This window comes from Eretmochelys imbricata, chromosome 4, assembly GCF_965152235.1.
Source record: "Eretmochelys imbricata isolate rEreImb1 chromosome 4, rEreImb1.hap1, whole genome shotgun sequence".
NCBI lineage: Eukaryota > Metazoa > Chordata > Testudines > Cheloniidae > Eretmochelys > Eretmochelys imbricata.
The window spans coordinates 102,187,747-102,213,275 of NC_135575.1; the positions used below are offsets into that span (position 1 = coordinate 102,187,747).

At 42.3% G+C, this 25,529-nt stretch overlaps 2 protein-coding genes across 4 annotated transcripts in view; one reads left to right on the top strand and one right to left on the bottom strand.

Annotated features, from left to right (window-relative positions):
- Positions 1 to 25,529, top strand: part of RELL1 (RELT like 1) — a 146,262-nt gene that overhangs the window by 47,331 nt on the left and 73,402 nt on the right. The window contains exon 7 of one of the 3 annotated variants that reach the window (XM_077815763.1): positions 9,841 to 11,816. The exons of the other annotated variants lie outside the window; for them this stretch is intronic. The gene's annotated coding sequence lies outside the window, so the exon portion shown is untranslated. Of the gene's footprint in view, positions 1 to 9,840; positions 11,817 to 25,529 lie in introns of those variants that run through there. 3 annotated transcript variants of the gene reach the window in all.
- Positions 6,529 to 9,854, bottom strand: PGCKA1 (PDCD10 and GCKIII kinases associated 1). The gene is made up of 2 exons (XM_077815758.1): positions 9,823 to 9,854; positions 6,529 to 7,541 (listed from the first exon to the last, which is right to left on the bottom strand). The coding sequence occupies exons 1-2, from the start codon at positions 9,852 to 9,854 to the stop codon at positions 6,545 to 6,547; spliced, it is 1,029 nt and encodes a 342-aa protein (XP_077671884.1). The 3' UTR covers positions 6,529 to 6,544.

Below are 25,529 nucleotides of genomic sequence, written 5' to 3' on the forward strand. Positions count from 1 at the left end.
CTTCCTATCAGGAAGCAAAAAAAAGAGTCACATGAGGACTATGGTGTAATTTGTTTGCTCACTGTCCGAGTTCTCTCATATTTGTTCTGTTATACAATATTGATTTTTATAAGTGCTGAGCACTAGATGTGCAAGTGCTCAGCACCATTGCAGCTGTATTTAATTGCAATAGGAACTGTAGGTTCCCCAAAAGGGGACCATTGTGATCTAGGCAGACTTCTTGCATAATGCAGGCCATAGGACATCCCTGAATTAATTTATGTTCCAACGAGAGCCTATCAGGGTGGATCAAAATCTGATATTGAAAAGAAAAGAATTTAAAAACTGTATTATTTATTGAAATCAATTTTTTAGATTAAATACATTGTCCAGCTAGTTCCATTCAATGACTAGCTCATTCAGAGTTGAGAAACTGAATGGGAGCGGAAATAGCAGGAAAGTTTGTTTTTTCTCATTCAATCTCTGAATAAAAAAAAAACTAGAGATGTGCAGAAAACAGAAATCCCTTCCTGAGGGAAAAATTGTGGTTTTTAAAAAATGTCATCCCAATTGGGATGAAAAGTAAAAAATGTGACATTTTTCACAGGAAAGGATTTCAAGTACAATTTTGTTTCGGGGAGCCAACATGAATGTTTTGGCTACCTAGCTGCTTGCCTTATCACTTTCTCACCATAGGCAGAAAGAAATACTCAGGATCTTTCAGGCAGGCAGCTGGGGAGCTATTATTTTGATTTTCCTGATGGGAAAAATAAAATTTTTCCCATGAATTCTTCAACATTATGAAAAGGACATTTTCTACTGGAAAATTGTTCTAATGGAAAATTCCTGACCAGCTCTAATAAACATGAGATGTGAGAGGATGATCTGCTAGTTCTAAGATCTTGAAGCACACAGTAACCAGAAACAATCATTTCAGTTCACTAACTACAGACAATACTCCCTTTGTTTAATAAATCAATTGGTTTTAAATGCAAAACATGTTTTGATAAACAGACTTTTTTCTTATATATTCTGCACATTTAAGATAATTAACATATAAAAATAATTTGAGTGCACAAAAGAACATGTTACATTGAATTCCAGTTTCCATTCAAGTGCAGATTGACACAAATCACAAAAAATTAATCATCCTTTAGCAGATAAGAAACCCATCATTCACCATTTTATAACATAATACAAATGTAAAATTAAGAATCTCAATCAAAGTATGTTAAGCTACCTAATTGCCTAAATCAATGTGCATAGGTGTCTCCTGGCTAGCAAAAGAATTATCAAGCAATGAGAATCAGTCTTACTTTTTAGTTATTTTCTTAAGGAAAAGTCAATGATTTAAATCAAGGTTTCTTGCTTGCTGATTTAAATTATTATTTAAATCTGTGATTTAATCACTGTGATTTAAATCAATCCACCTGCAGCATATCTTTTACAAAAACATCCAATCTTGGCTTTAAAATTTCCAGTGATGGAGAATCCACCAAAAGCCTTGATAACTTGTTCCAGTGGTTAATTACCCTCAGTTAAAAATGTATGCCTTATTTCCAGTCTGATTTGTGTATTCGAACTATTGGATCTTGTTATACATTTGTCTGCTAGATTGAAGAGTCCTCTATTATCACATTTTTGTTCCCATGTATATACTTATAGACTGTGATCAAGTGACCCCATAACTTTCCCTTTAATGCGGAGGTAATATAACTTCCCTACTCCAATTCAGTATTCCTCTATTTATACATCCAAGGATTGCGTTAACCCTTGGAGTTACCCAGGGAGCTCATTTTCATCCGATTTTTCCCTCCACACCATCCCTCAAGTCTCTTTCAGAATCACAGCTTCCCAGGATAGAGTCTGCCTTCCTGTAATTATGGTCTGCATTCTTGTTCCTATATGTTTGATTTTACATTAGGCCACATTGAAACGCATAAAGTGTCTATTCCCATTAGCACACAGGAGGACAAGAGGCTCGCTCACACGGACATGAAAGCTAGCAATGGAAGACTGCAACTTTTAGAGTTCTGCTTAAAACTGATCCCTCTGAATAGAGGGAGCATAAATGGTATTTACATTACTTGTAGTTCTGCTCTTTATTATGTAGCTGCTTCTGATGTGTGTTTGGGGATTCTTTTAACCGCTACAAAGGGAGGAGAGGGGCTCTTAAAAGGTGTAGTTTTGTGCATGCAGCTTACGCTCAAATTTCCAAGAGCATTGCTTACGCCCTTTGCTTTCCCAGGGTAGTAAATTTTATTCCCACTAATGGCTGGACTAAGAGGTTTTATGCAAAAATAAAATGGACTGTAAAGGTTGATAGTATTTGCATTTCTACATGACTGCATTTTAAAGGGCTGAAAAAGGCTTGCTGATTACACAGTTATTGAAAACTTATAGGGGAAAACATACAGAATTTGTGCTTCTGTGGGTTATTTCAGGGTTCGTTCAGGGTTAGTTCAGAGGTAAGCTGCTTCTCTTCCCTTTTGACATGGGTTGTTACTAATTAATAACTATTCTTTGTAGTCAGTGAAAGGGGCCGTAACATTGGCTCATATGCTGCTTTAGCTGCTCAGTGGTACGGGTGACAGCGAGAGCAAATCTACCCGTAAAATCACAGTACGACCCTGCAGAGTGTGAAAGTGGCTAAGTGGGAGGCTGCCCTCAGTTCCCACCAATTATGATGCCAGGGGTTGGGAAGAGGAGCAATACTACATGGCATGATCCTCTATAAAACTGTGACTGATCTCATTCAATGCTCTGACTCATGATGGAAGAGCCCATTGGTGGCAATAAACCAATTGGCAGAGCAACTACTGGTCCTCTTGTGCTGCTGTGGCTGGTGGTGGATGTGTGGGTGGTGGTAACAATAGGGCAGCTTGCAGGGGAGCCTTTCCAGGTAGCTCGTTCATCTCCATTTTCCAACCTATTCCCTGCCAACTCTGTTCCTTGCAAGTTGCAGCATGCAGACTCCAGGTCTCCATTTTTTGTGTTAATTTGTTAATCTCCACATGCTTTATAAGGAAGAAAAACATAGAGTGCTTTTCTTTTCTACAAACTGAGCACGTGGACTTATCTTGCATTTCCCTATCTGACCAGAACTCTCTCTGAAGTCAGTGGGAGCTTTGAGTTCACAAGAAATCAGGATTCAAGGCCTCTGTTCTTGACCTGAGTAGATTTGCTTTCAAAGGTGTAACCTGGGGACAGTGTGCCACACCAAGCAGGCATGGGTTACAAAGGTGTGTCTGTACTAGGGCAAAAGGTGTATTTTAAAATACGTTGGCTAACAAGTTTGAAGTAAGATGTTTTAAAATCCTAGCACAGAGAGGGCAAGTGGTATTTTAACATGTTTTAGCTGGTCAAGGTGAACTCTACAGGAGAACCTAGAGTTCAAATACATGCAAATAAGGGTCACAGAAAATTCCTAAGGGTTCCGAATTACGGCTACTGTGGCTGCTGTTGCCTACACTTATGCTTCTTAAATATGTTAAATGATTTGGAGAAACAGGGAGTGTTTAAATGGAGAACAAATCCTAGTAAGTGAGAAAAAAAGTTGCTTGGAAAAGAGCCCTGGTATACAACCTCTAAATGTTCCATATTTATATAAGATACTTGGTCTGTGTATGTATTTTTTGAATTACCTAAAGACCCACTAGCTTCTCTCTTTTTTTTTTTTTTGGCACTCCAGTAAACTGTTTATACTCCTTTCCGCTCTTCATTTATGTACCATGTTAACAGCGAAGTTAGAAACAAAAAGCAGCTGTTCATAAGGAATCTGATCCAAAGTCAGTCAAAAACTTCCGTTCAGTGGCTTTGGATCAGGCCAAAAATGACAAGTGTGAAACAACTTTAGGGTCCATTTCAATGGAATGTCCATTTTTTTAATGAAGCGGGCCTGGGTCATTAATTATCAAATTACTGTGCAAATAAGGCTATTTAAGGGGGGAGCTTAGTTTGAACACTGAAATGAACTCCACTACCCCCAAATCACGCCCAAATTATTAACTGACTAAATCCAATAAGTGGAAATCCAGTGCTTTAAGTTGCCTTGAAATTGTTGTATGCAGATGGGCAGTCCAAGTATGCAAAGAATACTTCCTTTCATTATTTGTCTGTGTGAGAAACTGTCTCCTCGCAGTGCTGCCTACATACTGTATCAGCAAGGAGAAAAAGAATACAGTACAATATACCCCAAGTAGCATAGTCTGTTACACACTAGAACATGTCCTTTTGATTTTATACAGCAGAATTATGGTGCACAACTTAGTATAGTCTGATTTTTATATTTTATGCAGAACATATTGTTCCTTCATTTAGTTTTCTAATAAGCCTGTTGAACAGATGAGTTCTTTTCTACTAACCAGCTGCAGTATGAGAAATATCAACTGAAGAATATTCAGATTTTACATTTCCATAAAATGTAGTTTCACAATATAAAGGCATATATGCAATTTCCTAGTATGACTGGTTTATCTATAATGTACAAATTGTCTACAAGTGGAATTCAGTAATACAGTAAATATATATGTATATATATAAAATCACATATGAAAAGATTTAGTAAGTATAACTTTGCCTTACCAAATATTATCATTTAACATGTCTCAGTTTCACAAAAATATCTCTGACAGTGCTTTTCACCCAGGCACTTTACAGACTAAACACATACAAGAAGAAGTTCACTTCTCACTGAAATGCAGCCACTGCCGGGGAGGCAGAGGAAAGGGACAGTCTTTTGAGACTAATGTTCTGTATTAAGAACACATGGAGCTTTTTTTATTTTGACAATACAATGTGCCAACTATTTCATTTTCAGTCATGTTTGGTTTTCTTGAAGCAATAGTAATTTAAACCACTATTAGCAAGAATATGGACTTCATACTGTAGTACCTATTTGGGAAAAACTAAGGATATGTCTATGCATTGGCGACTGTGCTGGCATAGCCATGTCACTCTAGCTATGCTGGCATAATCTCATTGTGTAGACTCAGCATAGATGGATGGAAGGGGTTTTTCCAACAGTGTGGGAACAACGCCACACCATGTCATGGCAGCTAGGTCAACGGAAGCATCATTCCGTCAACATAGCTGCATCTTTGCTGGGAGTTAGGTAAACATAGCTAGGTCGGTTAGGGGTTTGGTTTTCTCACACCCCTGATCAAAGTAACTATGTTGACCTAACTTGTAAGTATACTCCAGGTCTAAGTAAAGACTAAGATTAAAGGCCTTAGTATAGATCAGATATGAGCTCTACCTTCAGAATTCTGATCCTTTGACTAAAATTAGCAGAATTACAATAGCATTGTACTACAATCATTTCCTCACTTGAATAGACTGTTGGCATATAGACTGGAGGCAAGTAGCATATATTGCACAGGCAAAGGTGACATAACAATGGGTAATTTTCACACACATTAATTGAGGATGGGTTTTATATTAAGTTTCTTTGAAGGTTTATTTCTTAGCAACTGTTGCATAATTTAGAAACCTAACAAAGTATAAAAGTCAACAGATAATGGTTCTCTAAATTTTAAAACAATTATTTTATTAACAGTTTATAATCAATTCAGGAGCCATCAATTCACAATATAAAACTTGGACCACATTTTCTATCTCAGCCATTCGACAGCATCCAACATTTGGTGACTTTAAACATGAAGTGTTTATTTTCCATATCTCCTAGGCTTTCAACCGGAAATTGTACAAGAGGAAGTTTAACGTACTAACTGAAAACTAAAAATATGAAATTATCCAGAAAGGGTAAACATTTCTGAAAGTAGAGATTCAAAAGTTCTAAAGTGTAGTAGGTACTTGATTTGGGGATAGCTGTCTCCCTGCTGTAAGTCTAGGGACTGTAGTCCAGTTACAGCAGGATGAATTTAGCCCTCACTGGGTTGTGGGTGTTTTTTAAACAAATGGGTTTTGTTTCTTCTGGGAGGCTGAGGCAAAATCCATTTGTAAACAATTGGTGAGTCAAGAGATTGTGATTCTAGTTTCTTGCAAAGCATGAAACCAGGCAAGTTTCACATGGGTTTCACTGTGACTGCATCTCACAGCTCTGCTAATTTCTTAGTCACAGTTTGCTGAAAGGTTTTTGAACCTAGGGTCAGTTGTATATTTTTACACTGAAATGATTCAATTCTGTGGTTTTGTATGGCTTATACCAGAAATGGGGAAACTCTGGTTTTTGTAGCCGTGCTTTGAGATTCATTTGAACATGAAACTTGAGGTGTGTGAAAGCCCTTGAGTCAACTGAAGAAAACCTTCACGTGAACTATATTGTTACATGCTGGCTTTGTGTGAGTGATGCTACGCTCTTGTTTGTGGCCTGTGGGAACGATATGGGCCTTATTACTACCAGAAGCCAAGGGAGTTCTTCTTCAGTTCAGGTGGTAAAGGACTGTGTTTTAGCAGCTAAATGATCAGAGTTCTAGTCCCAGCTCCTTCTGTTTTTTGTGCTTTATACAATAATTGTCTGTTCTGTACAACACATGCATTCATTAGTGTTTCACACAGCTCCAGAACTAAGTTTACTATGAATGTGTTAGAAAGAAATCTCCATCTAATACTCCTCATCCTCTTCGTAATCTTCCCCCGCGGTTGCAGCTTCCAGCGCTGCAAGAGCTTCTGCCACTTCTGCGTCCTCCTCCTCCTCCTCCTCTTCAATTTTTGCATTAATTTCTTTATGGTTAATGTGCTTTTCCTCTTGTGCTTCTGTTATGAGGCCCTCAGATGTAAGACCATCAGGCATGTCCTCTTTGACGCATATATTTACAGACTCAGTTTTAAGAGCTTTCTCCACTGAATCATAATTTTCCTTCATGCGCAAAGGCAGGCTTAGGCCAGGGTCCTCACCCTTATTTATCACTATAGACGCTGCATTTTGGTCTGAATGTGTGTAATTGTCTGAAAAACTGGCCTTTTCAGGAGCATTATAGTTTCTGGTTTGGCTATCACGTGGGAGGTAATCCAGGTCTGGTAATTGGATGGCATCGTTTTGGGTCTCCAGTATTGCACTTTCTGTGAGAGAGCTGTTTTCTCCTGCAGACTGCGAGTTCTCATCTCGAGAATGTTCTGGCTCTTCTGAGTCTGGCTTCTTGTGATTGCCTGTTTCTGGGTCACAGTCTTTGCCAGATTCATTTGGTAAAGAGAGTCCATTGGTGCAGAGGTCTCTCGTCCTGTTGGCTAAAGAAGAACTTGCTGACTGGCTGGAATTTCCATGTCTGACGATTTCTTTGATTCGGTTTGTGTTGTGATTAGGAAAGGGATGCGTACCACTACAGGAATTGACACCACTGTGAGCATTGTCAAACTTTTCAATGCAGTTTCCTAGCCCTTCCTCGTGAAGAGCAGTTCCTTTGTGGTTCCAGAAGGCCTCTTTTGTGTTATTGAACCTGTTTTTATTTTCTGTTCTCTTTAACTCATCATTTTGCAGTTCATCTTTATGCACTGGAGTTTCATTGTTCTGATCGCCTTTGAATTTATTGCCGTCTGGTTTGTAACTGTTTACTTCATTGGGGTATCTCGAGGATTGTACATCTTCTGGATCAAAGATATAGCTGGGGAAAGGAGAATTTTACCAGTTAATATTTTCTCTGTTAGAAACTGAAAACTGCTTACACCCAAGTCTGATGTGTTGAGATTAAACAACTAGCGCAACTATGCTCAACCTACAGTATTGTGTACTAAATGTAAAAAGCATATACTTAGTTGTCGTCATTTGCTCAAGAGACTGAATGCTACAGAACAATTAGGCTCCAGGTCAGAGGCTCCACAAGGGGACAGAGAGGCCATGGAATGCCTCACTAGGTATGTCACAGCCACAGGACAAGAAGTCCTTCCACCTTATAACAACACAGTTGTTCCCAACCTTTATCCCCTGGGGGCTCGATTAGCAGGTGGGCACCCTGTACGTGTTCCCTGTGATCATGTCCTGACCCAGCTGTCATCATCTTTTTTCCTTTCCTCTGAACATTTTCTCTCTCACATCTCCCTTCTGTTTCCCCTCTTTTGTACCCCCCTGCCCCTTTTCCATTTGTGTTTTTTTTATTGCTCTGACACAGGTGTTCTTGTTTCTTCACTATGCCCCTCTCCTCTTTATCTTCTCTGGTAGTTTCAGTTTCCTTCCCCATTTCCCTCACTCACCATGGTTACTCCTGAGGGCATTCTATGCCAAAAAATTAAAAATTCTGCACGCAGTATTTTAAAATTCTGCAAATTTTATTTCTCAAATAAATGTGGAGGTTCCAGCATAATATTGGGGAGCACAGGCCACTGCCTGCACGGAGGTGAGTGATTACTGTGCAGCTCCCTCCACCCCAAACACGAACTCAGCGGTGAGGCTGCACCCATCCCTGATACAGCACAAGGACCGGACCTGCCCCAGAAACACCCCAGAGCCCTGCCCCTCCGTGCCAGGTGCAACAAGTGTGTGCAGGCAGGCTCAGCAAGGCAGGATCCAAGTGTGGAGGGGCTTAGTGTGTGGGGCTCCAGATGTGAATTGAGAGGCTTGTGTGTGGGGCAATCTGGGTGTGGGAGGTTCAGTGGGGGATTCAGCTGCGGGGGGATCTGGATGCACAGGGGCTTGTTGGAGGGTTCTGGGTGGAATGGTAATGGGACTCTGCAGGGGGGTCCAGGTGAAGGTGGTTGGGGCTCAGCGGAGGAGTCTGAATGTGGGGGGATAGAGCTCGGTGGGGGGGGCTCTGGGTGTGGGGAACTCTGTGCAGGGTCCAGATGTTGGGGGAGTAGTGCTCAGTGGGGTGGGGATCCAGGTGCGGCTGATTGGGGATCCGGGTCGGGGTGGTCCAGGTGCAGGGGGAGTGGGGCTCATCGGGGGGATTCCGAGTGCGGGGTGGGTGAGGATCGGTGGGAGGATCTGGGTATGAGGGAGTCTGGGTGCACAGGGGTTGGGTGGATGGGAGAGAGAGAGAGAGTTTGCAGAACTTCCTGCGGCTGGGGGAGAAATTTGTGGGTGAGTCTGACCCAGCCCTGGATGCCGTGCCGGGGAAGAGGAAGTCTCGTCCTCCCCAGCCCAGCCAGGACTAGCAGCTGATCCTGGTGTAGGGTAGGGGGCCGGGTCTTTCCCAGTCCCGCCCTCTGCCCCACAGTGATTTACCCCTTTGCTGGCTCCCCGGGTACCCAAAACATACTTCTGGGGAGGGTCACATGACCGCACTTGTGGCTTCCCCTGGCTTCCCCGTCAGAAAGTCATATTTTTCTGCAGGGAAGTAAAGAAACCTGCAGGGGACCTAAATTCTGTACATGTGCAGTGGCATTACCCCAGGAGTACGTGGTGATGGGGATGGCATCCACATAAGGCTGAGTGGAGCATTGAGAAGCTTGGGATGGCAAGCTGTCTAAATTGAAAGCCCTTTACTATGTGACCTGCCCAAAGCCAGTTATTTTAAAGTCTACAATGGAAGCAAGGATGTAAGGTAAGGGATTTCATGGAGCTGTCTCTGCCCTACCTGCAGATTTACAGCACATTTCCAGTGTATAGAAGGTGATGGATCCTACAGCTTCCCTCACCCACTGAACTAGTCTTGCTTCTTGCCACTCAGGTGGGAAAATGCTACAGTGAGAATTTGCCTCCGTTGCCACATAGCTTCTGTGGGCTAGCAGCTACACAGATGAAACTCAATTAAAATAAACCAACATGAAGTTTACAGGAAATCAGCATTTTTGGGCTCCAAAGTGGCTTAATTGATCTAAACTGTAAATTCCTGGATTATTTGCAACATGGTAAATATCCTTAACTTAAAGGATGAATGCAGGTGAGAATGGATTTGTTTTTAACAAGCTTTTATTTTATTCTGATTCCAAGCACCATTTCTTCTGTACCTTTTTATCATTTTACAGCACCTGCACCCCATCTGGATTACTCGTTGTTAACATCTGAAAAGAGAGAGAGAGAAGGCAAGGGAAAAGAAAAATGAGGGATGAATTATTTCATGCAAATATTAAATGGATAAATGGTGGTTGCACTGAACATGAGTCTCCAGTTCTGAAAGGTGCTGCTGGTTGGAGAGAGATTCCCAGTGCTTAGTGCTTAGTGCTGTGGGAACTGGTAACAGCTCTTGTACAGAATGAACTTTTTCAGTGTTACCACTATGTCACCAGAATAAATTCTTCCCTTGCAGTTTGACTAGAAATAACAAACTGTTGTAAGTAGCTTTCTTTTTGTATGTAGCATCTCACAACAGATAACAACGAATCAGGCAGAGCTTCTCCTGTGGGGTGCCAGATGCCTTCAAATCCCACTAATAGCCCAACCCTTTATTATGATCGGAATCAACATGTTGGTTTGTCCGAGTGGTAATCTTGTGTTTAGAGATTCGCTGAAAGCCAAAACCCAGATCTGAACATCCCAGAAATTTGGGAAAATCTGATTCTCAGTTTTATGGCTTGGGTCCATCTCTACTTGTGTCAATGGAGCCAGGGCTCTTTGTAAGCTTCTGTTTGCCAGAAGCTGGGAATGAGTGATAGGGGATGGATCACTTGATGAATACCTGTTCTGTTCATTCCCTCTGGGGCACCTGGCACTGGCCACTGTCGGAAGACGGGATACTGGGCTAGATGGACCTTTGGTCTGACCCAGTAAGGCCGTTCTTATGTTACCCATTTTGCAATAATGGAATTTCTATCCATTACTAGTCAGGATGCCCAGTTTCTCTTGACAACTGAACCTGACAGAACCTGTTACCCCTTTGCCCAGCAATAGCAGATCAATTTCCCATTAGGAGAGAAATTGGTGACACTGGATCATGGTATTTGCTAGTGCCATTGATTTAATTTATTTACAAAAATCCTGTTCATCCACTTGCAGAAATTTGCAAGTCCCCAGTCCTGTCCCCAGTGCAGGTTAGGGCAGCATATAGGGCTCCGCTAAATTGTGAACTGATTGTGATGGACCCCTATGATCCATTCCAGCAGCAGCAATGAATTCCCATCTCTTTGTTCCTTGGTTGCTGTCTCCTTGCTTTCAGGACACTATCACTTCCATCATCACCTGTTCCTTTCACCAGGGAGATCCCTTATCCCAATGTCACTAGTCTTTGGCTGTGTAGAGGCGAGTCTCGGCACTGACCTGTTCTGCAATATAAAGGAATTCAGACAGGTTTGACTAGACCCTGAGTGTCCATTAGAGCTGTGCTTAACCCAGTATGTCCCCTTTAACAATTTTCTGAGGACTTGTTTACAAAAGAAAGTTGCACTGGTTTAGCTTAAGGTGTAATGTTAAACTGATTCAGTTTAGTAAATCCCAATATGGACACACTGATTTTCATTTGAGTGTCTTGTTTTGATTTAGCTTAAACCTGTTCTTAATCGACTTAAACTAAACCATAAGAAGTCTGGTAAACTGAAATAAGTGTCCTCGCTGCATTTGTCATTGGTTAATTAAATTGGTTTAAAATCACACCTTCAGTTAAACCATTACACCTCTGTGTGTGTAGACAAGTCCTGAGCTCTGTCACTGCAGCTAGCTTTCTTGAGGGACCTTGGTCCAGACTCTCTCTAGGTTTAACCATTTTTATATTGAGTTTCTCATTGAGTGTTGATATCAGTAATTCATATCCTGTATTCTGTTAACATCTTGTTCCATAAAAATATCTCAGCAGTGGCTTTTAACAATACTAAGTGCTGATAACTTTTGTTTGCTTTAGTTGTAAAGCAGCCTGAGACATTCTGTAGAAAGATGATATAAATGCAGATTACTTCTGTTATTTCTATAAGAGTACTTTCCATGATTTTACACTAGCGTGAGTATTTGAATTGTCTCTGCATTTACTCCTAGGTTTTACAAGCTGATAGTTACAAACACTTGTATTTGTCCTCTTGTATGAATAAACTAATGTTTATGGGAAGTATTTTGTACTGCATTCTTTTGTAAATAATTCTCAGCATTGAATTAGAAATACAGGATTTTAAAATGTCAATAAGAAAAGGAGTACTTGTGGCACCTTAGAGACTAACCAATTTATTTGAGCATAAGCTTTCGTGAGCTACAGCTCACTTCATCGGAATGCATCCGATGAAGTGAGCTGTAGCTCACGAAAACTTATGCTCAAATAAATTGGTTAATCTCTAAGGTGCCATAAGTACTCCTTTTCTTTTTGCGAATACAGACTAACACGGCTGCTACTCTGAAACCTGTAAAATGTCAATGTTTCAGGTTTTATTTTTTCTAGGTTTACAGCAAGTTTCAGAACCAGGATTACAAAATAATGTTGTGAAGTAATATAGTTGTATACAATGAAACATATGTTTTAGTCCTATTAGTATTAGACATCTTGCTATGAAAATTTCAGTGCTTATCTTACTAAAAAGTGCCATAGATGTGTCGATGTTTTACAGCACACACAGTTTTGATAGATTCCCATCCAAAACAAGTTACAATTTGAATCAAATGAATACTATGCAGACTATTAAAGAAAGAGGTTTGGAGCAGACAGCCATAGCCTAAGTGCACAACTATGTTTTCAGAAGAGATTTCCATACAGAGATATAGGAGGGCTGTCGGAAATGAAGGAGAAGGCTCTTCAAAGCTTAGGGGGAAGCAGAGTAAAAAAAGGCAGAGAGAAGTGAGATCACAGAAAGGGACACAAAGTGAATATTGGGTAGAATGTGGTGTCTGAGAACAAGTGTAGGAGGAAACCTGTTGTATCTTTATATGTTGTTCTATTTTTAATTAGAGACATTTTAGATTTGCCTTTTGTGACATTTTCTTGCAAAGTCTGACTCTTAAATATTTCCATACTAGTAAACCATGAGTGAACCCATAAAATATATCAGATTAAGAAGGCATGACTCAGAGCCTAAATTTGCAAAGCACAGTGTGTGGAATTTTCAAAAGAGCTCAGCACTGGCCAAACTCTGCTCCTGTTGAAATCAAAGGGAGTTTTATCTTTGACTTCAGTTGGAACAGAGTTGGATCAATGCTGTGCTCTCTTGAAAATCCCCCTTGAGCACCTTCTGTGAAATTCTGAACATCCTCAATTCTCATTGATTCCATTCTCAGTGGAGGACACTCAGGAGATGCTTAGCCCTTTGCAGGATAAGACTTCACATTCTGAGGTGTTTGTGAACAGGTGAACCTAAAAGATGATGGAATCACAATATGCTAAGAATAGGAATGTGCTGTTGCCAAAATAATTACAGATCTCAGCATAGAACTCACTCTGGCAAGGCCAAGGCTGTATTAGTGTCAAAAGCAAAGCTCCACGTGTGGAATGGGGGGAGAATATACCCTTCAATCTTATATAATTACATAGCACTCAATAATGTTGCATGTGCATGCTCCCTTGGTCTGTTGTACTTGACTAAAACCAGCGGGTAGGGCTGTAGCTAGCAGTGTGAAATATGTGCATATATTGGTCAAATATATTGGTGCACCGCTACAGACTAGGGATCGAATGGCTCGGCAGCAGTTCTGCAGAAAAGGACCTAGGGGTTACAGTGGATGAGAAGCTGGATATGAGTCAGCAGTGTGCCCTTGTTGTCAAGAAGGCCAATGGCATTTTGGGATGTATATGCAGGGGCATTGCCAGCAGATTGAGGGACGTGATCATTCCCCTCTATTCGACATTGGTGAGGCCTCATCTGGAGTACTGTGTCCAGTTTTGGGCCCCACACTACAAGAAGAATGTGGAAAAATTGGAAAGAGTCCAGCGGAGGGCAACAAAAATGATTAGGGGACTGGAACACATGAGTTATGAGGAGAGGCTGAGGGAACTGGGATTGTTCAGTCTGCGGAAGAGAAGAATGAGGGGGGATTTGATAGCTGCTTTCAACTACCTGAAAGGGGGTTCCAAAGAGGATGGCTCTAGACTGTTTTCAGTGGTAGCTGATGACAGAACAAGGAGCAATGGTGTCAAGTTGCAGTGGGGGAGGTTTAGGTTGGATATGAGGAAAAACTTTTTCACTAGGAGGGTGGTGAAACACTGGAATGCGTTACCTAGGGAGGTGGTGGAATCTCCTTCCTTAGATATTTTTAAGGTCAGGCTTAACAAAGCCCTGGCTGGGATGATTTAGTTGGGGATTGGTCCTGCTTTGAGCAGGGGGTTGGACTAGCTGACCTCCTGAGGTCCCTTCCAACCCTGATATTCTATGATTCTATGATTGGGTCCCCTACACTGTCATCATACTTCCAGTATCCCTGTAATCCCCCACAATTTATTATCTTACATTCTATTACATACACAACAGTGCAGCTGATAGAGGAAGATATAGGAATCCGGGCCTGCAGCAGAGCCAGCCTCAGGGCAACCTAATGAGTGCAACTGGCCTGTAGTAGGCTGCCTGATTGACCACACAGACTGATTGGTGGGAAGAGTCAGCAGATCAGCTCTTAAGGCCAGCAGCAGCAGTGTGGTGGGTGCTCAAAGCATTCACCCACAGCTGTGATAGCTCCTGCACCTGCCTCATCCCAGCCTTGCTCCTGCCTTTTTCCATCCCTTCGGCTTCCTCGGTCTCAGCCCTTCTGTTGCCTTGGACCCAGACTTGCCTCACTCCACGTAACCTGGCTCTGACCCTAAGCTCTGATTCATGACTTACGACTTTGGCTCTGACCCTCAGTGCTGGCATCTGGCCTCTGACTCTGCTTTTGACCCTTAGCTCTGGTTCCTGATGGCTGACTCCGGCTCCAGCCACTAGGTACAACTCTCAGTCCGTGTCTCAGTCACTGACAATTTTGAGCAGCCCCAGAACAGGGAACTGGAGCTGATATGGTGAGCATGGACCCTACAAAGGCCATTTATCTCTCCGACAGAGAGTGGGAGCCCTATGGACCTTGCAGGTGCAGAATGCTGTTCTGCCACGCTTTCAGCTCCAACCCAAGCTCCCACACCTGGCAAGTTTGATGGTGGTCATGGCAATTTTGTGGATTCCTAAATCTGTATCTGCTCCTATTTCTGCTACATTGTACTCACTGACCAAGCCTGGGATTGATTATCAGCCTGCTTAGTGGGGAGCCCCTGGCTTGGGTTTCTCTGCTCCTGGAAGAATCAAGCCCGCTTCTGGGACAGTATTCTTGTCAGCAAGTTAAAGAAGTATGGGCTGGATGAATGCACTATAAGGTGGGTAGAAAGTTGGCTAGATTGTCGGGCTCAACGGGTAGTGATCAATGGCTCCATGTCTAGTTGGCAGCCGGTGTCAAGTGGAGTGCCCCAGGGGTCGGTCCTGGGGCTGGTTTTGTTCAATATCTTCATAAATGATCTGGAGGATGGTGTAGATTGCACTCTCAGCAAATTTGCGGATGATACTAAACTGGGAGGAGTGGTAGATACGCTGGAGGGGAGGGATAGGATACAGAAGGACCTAGACAAATTGGAGGATTGGGCCAAAAGAAATCTGATGAGGTTCAATAAGGATAAGTGCAGAGTCCTGCACTTAGGACGGAAGAATCCAATGCACCGCTACAGACTAGGGGCCGAATGGCTAGGCAGCAGTTCTGCGGAAAAGGACCTAGGGGTGACAGTGGATGAGAAGCTGGATATGAGTCAGCAGTGTGCCCTTGTTGCCAAGAAGGCCAATGGCATTTTGGGATGTATAAGTAGGGGCATAGCGAGCAGATCGAGGGACGTGATCGTTCCCCTCTATTCAACATTGGTGAGGCCTCATCTGGAGTACTGTGTCCAGTTTTGGGCCCCACACTACAAGAAGGATGTGGATAAATTGGAGAGAGTCCAGCGAAGGGCAACAAAAATGATTAGGGGTCTAGAACACATGACTTATGAGGAGAGGCTGAGGGAGCTGGGATTGTTTAGTCTGCAGAAGAGAAGAATGAGGGGGGATTTGATAGTTGCTTTCAACTACCTGAAAGGGGGTTCCAAAGAGGATGGCTCTAGACTATTCTCAATGGTAGCAGATGACAGAACAAGGAGTAATGGTGTCAAGTTGCAGTGGGGGAGGTTTAGATTGGATATTAGGAAAAACTTTTTCACTAGGAGGGTGGTGAAACACTGGAATGCGTTACCTAGGGAGGTGGTAGAATCTCCTTCCTTAGAGGTTTTTAAGGTCAGGCTTGACAAAGCCCTGGCTGGGATGATTTAACTGGGAATTGGTCCTGCTTCGAGCAGGGGGTTGGACTAGATGACCTTCTGGGGTCTCTTCCAACCCTGACATTCTATGATTCTATGACAGTTCGAGGACTTTGTTCAGGCTATGGAGGTGATCATCAATGATCCATGTCACGAGCGTATGGCAAAAGTCACACTTCAGGTGTTGCTGCAGGGATGCCAGCAGTTGCTAGCTATGCCATGGGGTTCCGGTACTTTGTAGTAAATGCCGAGTGGAACAGTACCACCCAGCATTATCATTTCCAGCTCAGCCTAAATGATGACATTAAAGGTGAACTGGCACAGTTAGAATCCCTGTCTGACCCAGATCAGTAATGTTCAGCTGGACTGCACTCAAGGATGAATGCAGGGTGCAGCGATTTCTGGGGTTCACCAGTTCGCCACAGAGAGAGTGAACAGAACAGGTAATCATCAAGTGATTTATGGCACTCCTTGAAAAGAGAGCCTAGTTTGTCTGGTACACAGAGGCTCAGTTGACCTTTGATCGACATTCACCTTGCACCCATCCTGATTGACCCAGATACCACTAATCCATTTACAGTTAAGGCTGATGCCTCTAAGTTTGCTGTATGTGGGGTACAGTCTTAACATGAAGGCCCATGCAACCAACTCCACCCCTTTGCCTTTTAATTTTGGAAACTAACCCAGTGGAAAACATATGTGATGTTTAGCTACTGGCTATAAAGGCGGTTTTCAGAGTGGCGCCACCTCCTAGAAGGGGCTTAATTCCCAGTCCAAGTCGTGTTTACCACAAGAACCTGGAGGTCCTATGGACGGCTAGATGCCTTAACCAGCACCAGATCTGCTGATCTCTCTTCTTTGCTCGCTTTGACTTTACAGTTACCTATCGTCCAGGGATGAGAAATGGGATGGTGGGTGATCTATCCTGCAAAGACGAATATATTGAACCTGGCAAAGAGCCCTGTGCCACTGTGCTCAAGGTTTCCCACTTTGTCAACAGGACAGTTGGCAGGGTCTGAAATCCTCCATCTGCTCCCTGCTGACCTCTTTGTGACCCAGATCTACTAGACCATGAATGATGTGGGTATCTGACTTGATTCCAAGTTCTGATTTCAGAAAGGCCTTCTCTGTTGTAAGGGTTGTATTTATGTTCTGGGGGGTGGGGAGAGAACCTAGGCTTCTGGTATTGAAACTGTGCCACAATTTACCACTTGCAGGCTAATATAAGACTTTGGAATCTGGTCTAGAGGAATTTCTGGTGGCCAGGCCTACCAATTTACATTAAGAATTATATAAGGTTCTGTGACCTCTGTGCCCATACCAAGGATACACAATCAAAATCCCTAGGTCTCCTCCATCCTCTGTTCATGCCTCCACTGCCTTGGTCTACTATATCAATAGACTTCAGTTTAGAACTGCCACACACTCAGGGACACGCGGTAATCCTGCTTGCCATCAACTTCCTAGCAAAGATGGTGCACTTCAGCCCATACTGTATTGTTCCCACTGCATGGGAGACAGCTTAGCTCTTCCTGGAAAATGTCAACCGCTACTAAGGACAAGCATTGTATTAGACTGGGGACCTCAGTTCATCTCCCGAGTCTGGAGAATATTTCTTGGACTCATTGGCATCAAATCCCTTCTCTCATCCACTTATCACCTGCAGACTAATGGGCAAACAGAGTCAATCAAATCTTGAAGAAGTCTCTTCACTGTGTTCTGAGTTACCACCAGGATGACTGGGTCACCCTGTGCTACGCCAAATTGGCATATAACAATGTGAACCATGCCTTGACCCAACATATCCCATTCTTTGCAAACTATGACTCTTAGCTCTTCTTCTTACCCAGACTTACCCATAAGTTCCCCAGTGCTGGCCACTGTGGATTTTGCCTCCCATGTGCATTGGGAGAATAAGGAACACTTGCAGTCTCCCAAAGAAGCCTTTAGGCACCACGTGGACCAAGAATGTTGAGCTGTCCCAAATCTGCCTGTAGGGGACAAGGTGTTGCTCTCTGCCCAAAACCAAACTGGATTATTGATACCTGGGCCCCTTCAAGATTATATTTCTTCAGTGGCTTTCTAGTTACAACTGCCCAAGTCCTTGAAGATCCACCCTGTCTTTCACATTTAACTTTTAAGGTCCTACACTGAGAATCCATACCCAAATGGCTCCAATCCGTCACCGCCACCCATAATAGTCCATGGATAGGAGGGGTACTTGTTCCACCAAATCCTCTGCTCTCGGCAAGTTAGGGGAAGACTCTAGGACCTGGTGGACTTGGAAGGCTACAGTCTGGACGAATGGTCTGGGAACTGGTAGAGAATATGCATGCCCTGGACCTATTGTGCGAACTCTACGAGAAGAACCCAGCGAAACCAGGCCCCTAGGAGGTGCCCTTTCGTGGGGAGTATGGTCAGGAATCAGGGCCTGCAGCAGATCCAGTGTCTGGACAACCTAACGAGCACAACTGGCTTGTAGTAGGCTGCCTGCTGGGCTACACCACCCAACTGGTGGCAAGAGTAAGCAGAACAGTTCTTAGGCCCAGCAGCAGCAGCAATTTGGTGGCTGCTCAAAGTATTTGCCCACACCCTGCCCCTCCGTTGGCCACAGCCTTGTTTCACTGCAGGAACTTGACTCTGACCCTCAGCTCTGATTCCTGACTTCGTATTTCGGTTCTGATTTTGGTTCTGACCTTGGGCTCCTATTCCTAGCTACCGACTCCAGCTCCAACCACTAGACATGACTGCCCATGTTCCAGCTGTTGACAGTAGAAGCTTCTAATGAGGAGTAAAAGCTCTGTAAATCACCATAAGAAAAATATGGCCTATAGGAAATGTAGTTATAACAGTGGCATGTGCTTTCTATGCTATTGCTGTGTACTTCAATAATGTCTTTGTGACGTTTATCATCAAGATGAGATCATTCACTTTCCATTTTAAATCCTTATCTATTCTGGTGTTCCATTCATCATCATCCATCATCATCATCCTCATCATGATTAATACTGTTGAAATGCTTTATATCCAATGATAATATTTAACAATTTCCTGGAAGTGAGCTAGCTGAATGGACAATAACTTCTATTTGCAACAAAATCTGAAATACTTAAACAATTTTATTTGTAATTTAGATGAACTATTTGCAAAATTAACATTCAGTTTTTCAAAAAGTGCACTTTGATGCTTGATCTTTAGACTAAATACAGTGTATATATTTATTCCTTAGCATTATTTATTTTAGTGCTTGTGAAAGGTATGCAATTATCCCTAGAGCCTGTAGTTTCTTATTCACAGAACAGGTACAGCTCAGTTAGTGGCAGAACAAACTTCCTTTCATTGCTCGGGTATTATGCTGCAAACCTGAAATGAAGGGGCCACAAATGGATAAGAGTAGTTCAGACCCCACACCTAGTTAGACATTGACACCAGCACTATAAGCCAGATCTTCAGTTGGCATAAATGGGTACAACTCCATCTGGCCCTATACATTTAATTCCAGAATGTTCAGAACACTTATGAAATATTTTCCTGTGATTCTTCCCCCTCCCCCATGTCCTTTGCATTCTTTTCTTTTGGAATCTTTCATGATTTTGAATTCCAGTGTCACCAGGGCTAAAAGCAAAAGTGCCAACAGCGTATTTGCACTGAGGTGGCAGTTGAATCTTATTCTTTACATCGATTTTTCTTGTCAAAACTATTATTTGAATGAACATATCTTTTTAACGGAAATGAAAATTTGCATGGAAATTTTTTATTTTGGTCAAAATGTTGTCTTGGTTTTTTTGATGAAAAATTGAAAACTTAAAAAAAACCCCAAAAACCACCCCTTTCATTTTTATGTTTTTGGTTCCTCACCGCCTCTATTCTTTTACCCTTTCATCAGTGAGGACAAAAGGTAGTGCGAAGGGGGAAAACCTAAAACCCATCTTTGTTCTTTTTGTCAAAAACCCAAAACATTTTAGAACATAAGAACGGCCATACTGGGTCAGACCAAAGGTCCATCTAGCCCAGTATACTGTCTTCCAACAGTGGCCAATGCCAGGTGCCACAGACAGAATGAGCAGAACAGGTAATCATCAAGTGATCCATCCCGTCGCCCATTCCCAGCTTCTGGCAAACAGAGGCTAGGGACACCCGCCCTGGCTAATAGCCATTGATGGACCTATCCTCCATGAACTTATCTAGTTCTTTTTTGAACCCTGTTCTAATCTTTGCCTTCACAACATACTCTGGCAAGGAGTTCTACAGGTTGACTGTGTGTTGTGTGATAAGCATTTTGTTTCATTTTAAATGTTTTGTGAAAATATTTATCCTCCAACCATGTCGAATATTGAACCAATAATTTTCCCCAGTTGCTAGCAAAGCCTAGGACTGATGAGAGATATTAATTTACTTAGAGAACTACTATAGCATAGTGGATGGAAAGTATGGCAGGAAATCCTGAGTTCTGACCCCTGCTCTGCAATCAAACTTGCTGTGTAATCTTGGGCAAGTCACTTAAACCAACATTTTAAAACCTGAGTGTGATGAGTCATCCCTGAATTTCCTCTGAGCCTGAGCCTGCTTAAACCTGATGAGTCCCTGAGCCAGAGCATGTGATGAGTCATAGGAGGCAATTAGCTTTTAGACCCTATGCCACTTACCCAGGTTCAGCCAATCCACAGGCAAGAACCCACCTGAGTGATCCTAAGGCAGGTACATAGACTCCTAAGGGAAGTAGTCTTTCTAGTCTGCTCAACTTCAGTACCTGGTCAGGAGTACTCCCGCAGCCTAGTAGTTCTGATAGTTTATCTGTGCTCCTGCTCCAGCCAGCCCTTGCTTCCATTCTTGCTTCGTCCTATGCCTGTTTCTACTCTAGCCAGCCCCCTGCTGAGTCTGACGCTGGCTGCCTACTGTTGGGCGGTTACATTTCATATTTAAGTACCTAAATAGAAGGGATAGCTGAGGATGGCTGTAGTGGCATTTGTTCATGCTCAGTTCTTCTGGAAATCAAGCCACTTTTACTTGCATTACATAAATTTAGGAGCCCAGTGTTAATCACTCACTTGAAAAAGTTGACCTTCACCTTCCCTGTCCTAATCTGAAAACTGGGGCTAATGCCTACCTCAGAGGTGTTATGAGGACTAGTTAATGCTTTTTACAGTGCTTTGGAAAAAACTGTAAGGGACTACATAAGTGCTCAGTAGTAGTATCGCTGTTCTGGAGTTCACAATGTGTGTGTGTGTGTAAGCTAGAAAAACATTTCTGCTTTTGTATTAAAAAAGAAGAACCAGATTTGAATCTGTTTCAGCCTGTGGTACTACTTAATCTGGCTCCTGCTCGTCTGAGAGATAAAGGGCCTGATTTTCAGTCTGTAAATCTGAAATAACTCCATGACTGTAATAAAGTTATTGTCACCAGAGGAAATTAAATGAGAGTTGGGCTCTCTTTTGCTCAAATGTCATCCGCTGCTAATCCCACTGCAGTGTTAGGACACTTCTAGCTTGTTTTGTAGCCAAAAGGAGAGAAACTCCTTTCTTGTGAATAGAAATGGAGTTGTTTATAGAAAAAACACCCCAGCTATTGTAATTCATTTATACAGTAGAACCTCAGAGTTATGAACAGACTAGTCAACTACACATCGGGTGACCAGATGTCCCGATTTTAGAGGGACAGTCCCGATTTTTGGGTCTTTTTCTTATATAGGTTCCTATTACCCCCACCACCTGTTCTAATTTTTCACATTTGCTGTCTGGTCACCCTAACCACACATCTCATTTGGAACCGGAAGTTCACAGTCAGGCAGCAGCAGAGAGAGAAAGAAAGACACACACACACAAAACAAATACAGTACACTACTGTGTTAAATGTAAACTGCTTAAAAGAGGGAAAGTTTAATAAAAAAGATGCGACAAGATAAGGAAACTGTTTCTGTGCTTGTTTCATTTAAATGAAGATGGTTAAAAGCAGCATTTTTCTTCTCCATAGTGAAGTTTCAAAGCAGTATTAAGTCAATATTCAGTTGTAAATTTTTGAAAGAGCAACCATAACGTTTTGTTCAGAGGTATGAACATTTGAGAGTTACAAACACCTCAGGAATTCTACTAATGGGGGCAGGCAACCTACGGCACGCGAACTGATTTTCAGTGGCACTCATGCTGCCCGGCACCTGGCCACCGGTCCGGCGGGCTGTGCATTTTAATTTAATTTTAAATGAAGCTTCTTAAACATTTTAAAAACCTTATTTACTTTACATACAACCATAGTTTAGTTATATATTAAAGCCTTATAGAAAGAGACCTTCTAAAAACATTAAAATGTATTACTGGCACCCGAAACCTTAAATTAGAGTGAATAAATGAAGACTCGGCACACCACTTCTGAAAGGCTGCCAACCCCTGATCTACTGTATTGAATTTTGACAAGAGATTGAAATGGATGAGTTGGTTGATGATGGAGAGAGGAAAATCTAATATTAGGGAAGAGATATAGGAAGACTGATTTTTTTTTTTTTCTCCTAGCAGAAGATTTTGGGAACACTGCCATTTTACACAGTCAGAGAAGTGCCACCGTGTAGTCATGGTGATTGAGGAAATAGTGACAGGGCTTGAATGCCAGTGGAACAGAAGGAACGATATTGCCTTTAATAAATAGACACAAGAAAAGCGGAAAAGTTCCCTTTTTAAATGTTTACCAGTAGCATTCTGCAATCTGGCCATACAAGGTGAAGAGAATGGAATGAGGCCTTTCTTGAAAAGTGTATATAAGGGGGGGAGAGGAATGTACCCTAACTTCTGAAATTGTAACTTCTGTAAATGAAATGTGAAATGCAAGGCTGAGTATACATAGTAAACCCCCTATCTGATTAAATAGAAGTGAGAAACATAATACTTCTGACTTTGTATTGTGTAATAACATAGGTTGTATTGTGTGTTTAAACTGTGATATGTAATATGGATAAACAAAAAAAATACAAGTGAGAAGACATCATGAATAAGGAAGGACAAACTATTCCAATGAAAGAAAAAACAATTGGCAGCCTCTTGCAAAATAATGATTGAAGTGAATTAAAAACTTTATTGTGGTTTTAAAAGGCTGATCCTTTTTTAGTTGTGTTAATGTACTGTTTCTATCCATTTCCTGGTTTTGGCCAGGAGTGGAAACAGAAGTGCCAGGAGAGAAGAAATGTAAATGGTATTTTTGACTCAGCCCAGACCAGTAAGAACTGGAAATCTGACTGAAAATATTTTTGCAAGATAATCCAGCCTGATTTCCACGCCAAAGAGTTTGGCATGAGATCTGAACTTTTGCATGTTTCTTCCAAACTAAACCAGTGGGCTACCAAGTAACCAGGCATTTAATATATTGGTCACTTCAATGGGCTGCTAGGCCAGTTTTTCCCCTCTCTCTAATGCACTGCAGTGTCTCTCTGGGCAGGCTAATGCAGATGGAGTCAGCTAGTGCAAAACCCTGCTGGCTTCTGCTTCCCGCTGCATCAGCCTACTGTGTCTCCACTACCCCAAACTCCTGCCTGCCAGTGATTAGAAGCACCAATTTGCACACCCTGAACAGTTCCCGTTCCTCCTACAAAGTGCACAAACCCTCCCTGCTTAGGGCTACGTCAAAGGAAGTCCAGCAGCCTACGCCTCACTGCCAAGGTAACCCAGCCATGTTTCACTTAGTTTCTATCACTGTCTTAGGCCTCATGCAGACACCTCAAAAACACCTGACGTTTTCAGAAGCAAGTGTGGGAGGAGAATAGATTGTGGGGGAAATAGAGGGGGGAAGGGAAGAGAGGAAACAATAGATTTTGGGCATTAATATCTTTTTTAAGTATGCAAGCAGCTGTAAACACCTAGTGGGCTTTTCCTAGCACGAACTCTGGTTTGTATTCTGTGCTGTGTAGGTATCAGAATCTCATTTAAGATTTCAAAGGTTACATTGTGGATATGCATGCGGGTGCATATGTATGAGGTCTGAGAGAGTAGCAGGGGTGTGTGTGGTAGGTAGTGGGGTAATGCAGAGAATTAGTAATGGGTGGAGACAAAGGAATGAGCGATAAGGAAGATGGGAAAAATCAATGACAAACAGGTGAGAGAGGAATGGAAAGATTATGGAACAGCAGATAGAGCTGGCAAGAGGAGAGAACAAACACAGGAATAGAAAGGTGGGAGATTATTAAACATAAGGCACAGAAACACCAGCAGCTAGTAAAAGGAGAGAGAGAGAATGTTATGAAAAGTTACTTAGAACCCCAATCTAGCAAAGACTTGTCCCTGTCATTTGGACAACTAATGTGCTGAAAGTTAAACATGCTTTGCTGGATTTGTCCCTATTTACTGTACAGGTTAAAGCCAAAATGTTACAGAAATTAAAACTATGTAGAATGTTTAAGTTTAAAATGAGAGACAAAATTCTTTGGTAACTTCCTTTTGGTTTCTAACCCAAACTATGCCTGTATTAGCATAATTTGGTATGGAGGCATCAGTAGCAAATCCATAGTTAAATTTGCATTAAGATTTGTACTTAAAACAGGCCTGAAATCCCTCTACTTCCTATTTTAATAACCAGATTTAGTCTTGAAATTAACCACAATACTCATTAAAGGAAAATTAATTTTCCATGTAATTATCGGGTTTTTTAGAAAAGCAATTACTAGCTTGGGTAGAAGACAGACTTTAAAATGATCCCTTATTGAATTTTGGTCCTGACCTCTCATATGTTTGTTTGGCTACAGGGAGCCAAAGAAACACTATCACCACAAATTCCACCCCTCTTTCTGCATACCCACACCCTTTCTCACAATGAAACTTGAGAAGTCATTTTCATACTTTATATTTAAACATAAAAGGTTGGATTGGCACCTCGCAATCCATCCCCAGTAGGAGGAAGCATGTAGCTGCGCTGTACCAACAGTAGAATAGGGACCATATTGTGACTCTGCAGGTCACAATTTAGTTCCTGCTTCCCCCACTGCTCCGTAAGGAAAGTAAGTGCTACAGTAGTCTTTTTCCTGGTGCAATCCACTTTGCCCTCCATGTCAGAACTACCAAAGCTCTACCCGCAGTGGCAGTGTCTCTTGCCCACCATGCTGCTGCCCTTGAAATGCTTATGCCACCTTGGTGCCCTGCATAGGAGCATTGCCGGGGTCACAATTAGGCCTTAAAAGAGCAGTTTCCTTAAGTTGTCATAATTTAATTTGCTTTGCATCAAAACACTTCCAGAGTTGCCTGGATCCACCAGCTGCTTTTTTTCCTCCCCTCTTGCCTAGCCTGGCTCCCTAACTCCTCATCTGTCCTCCTCTTCACATGTATCTCCCCTATTCCTGACTATGGGAAGGCAGGAAGACAAGCTGCCTAGCAGGGAGCCCTGGTCCCTAATCCATATGCCTTCTTCCTCCACAGTTGCACTACTGAGATGGGGTTTATATGTATGCAAGCTCTGGTTCTCAAGCCTGATTTTGCAGCAACTCCCACCCTATGCCTGCTCCTTCCCAAGCTCAAGTCTGACCTCATATTTTTTCATATA

Excerpts from the sequence above, each read along its gene's own strand:
- PGCKA1 (XM_077815758.1), bottom strand. The coding sequence starts at position 9,854 with ATGGGGTGCAGGTGCTGTAAAATGATAAAAAG. Across the intron at positions 7,542-9,822 it reads TGCTGTAAAATGATAAAAAG|CTATATCTTTGATCCAGAAG; the intron begins GTACAGAAGAAA and ends TCCTTTCCCCAG.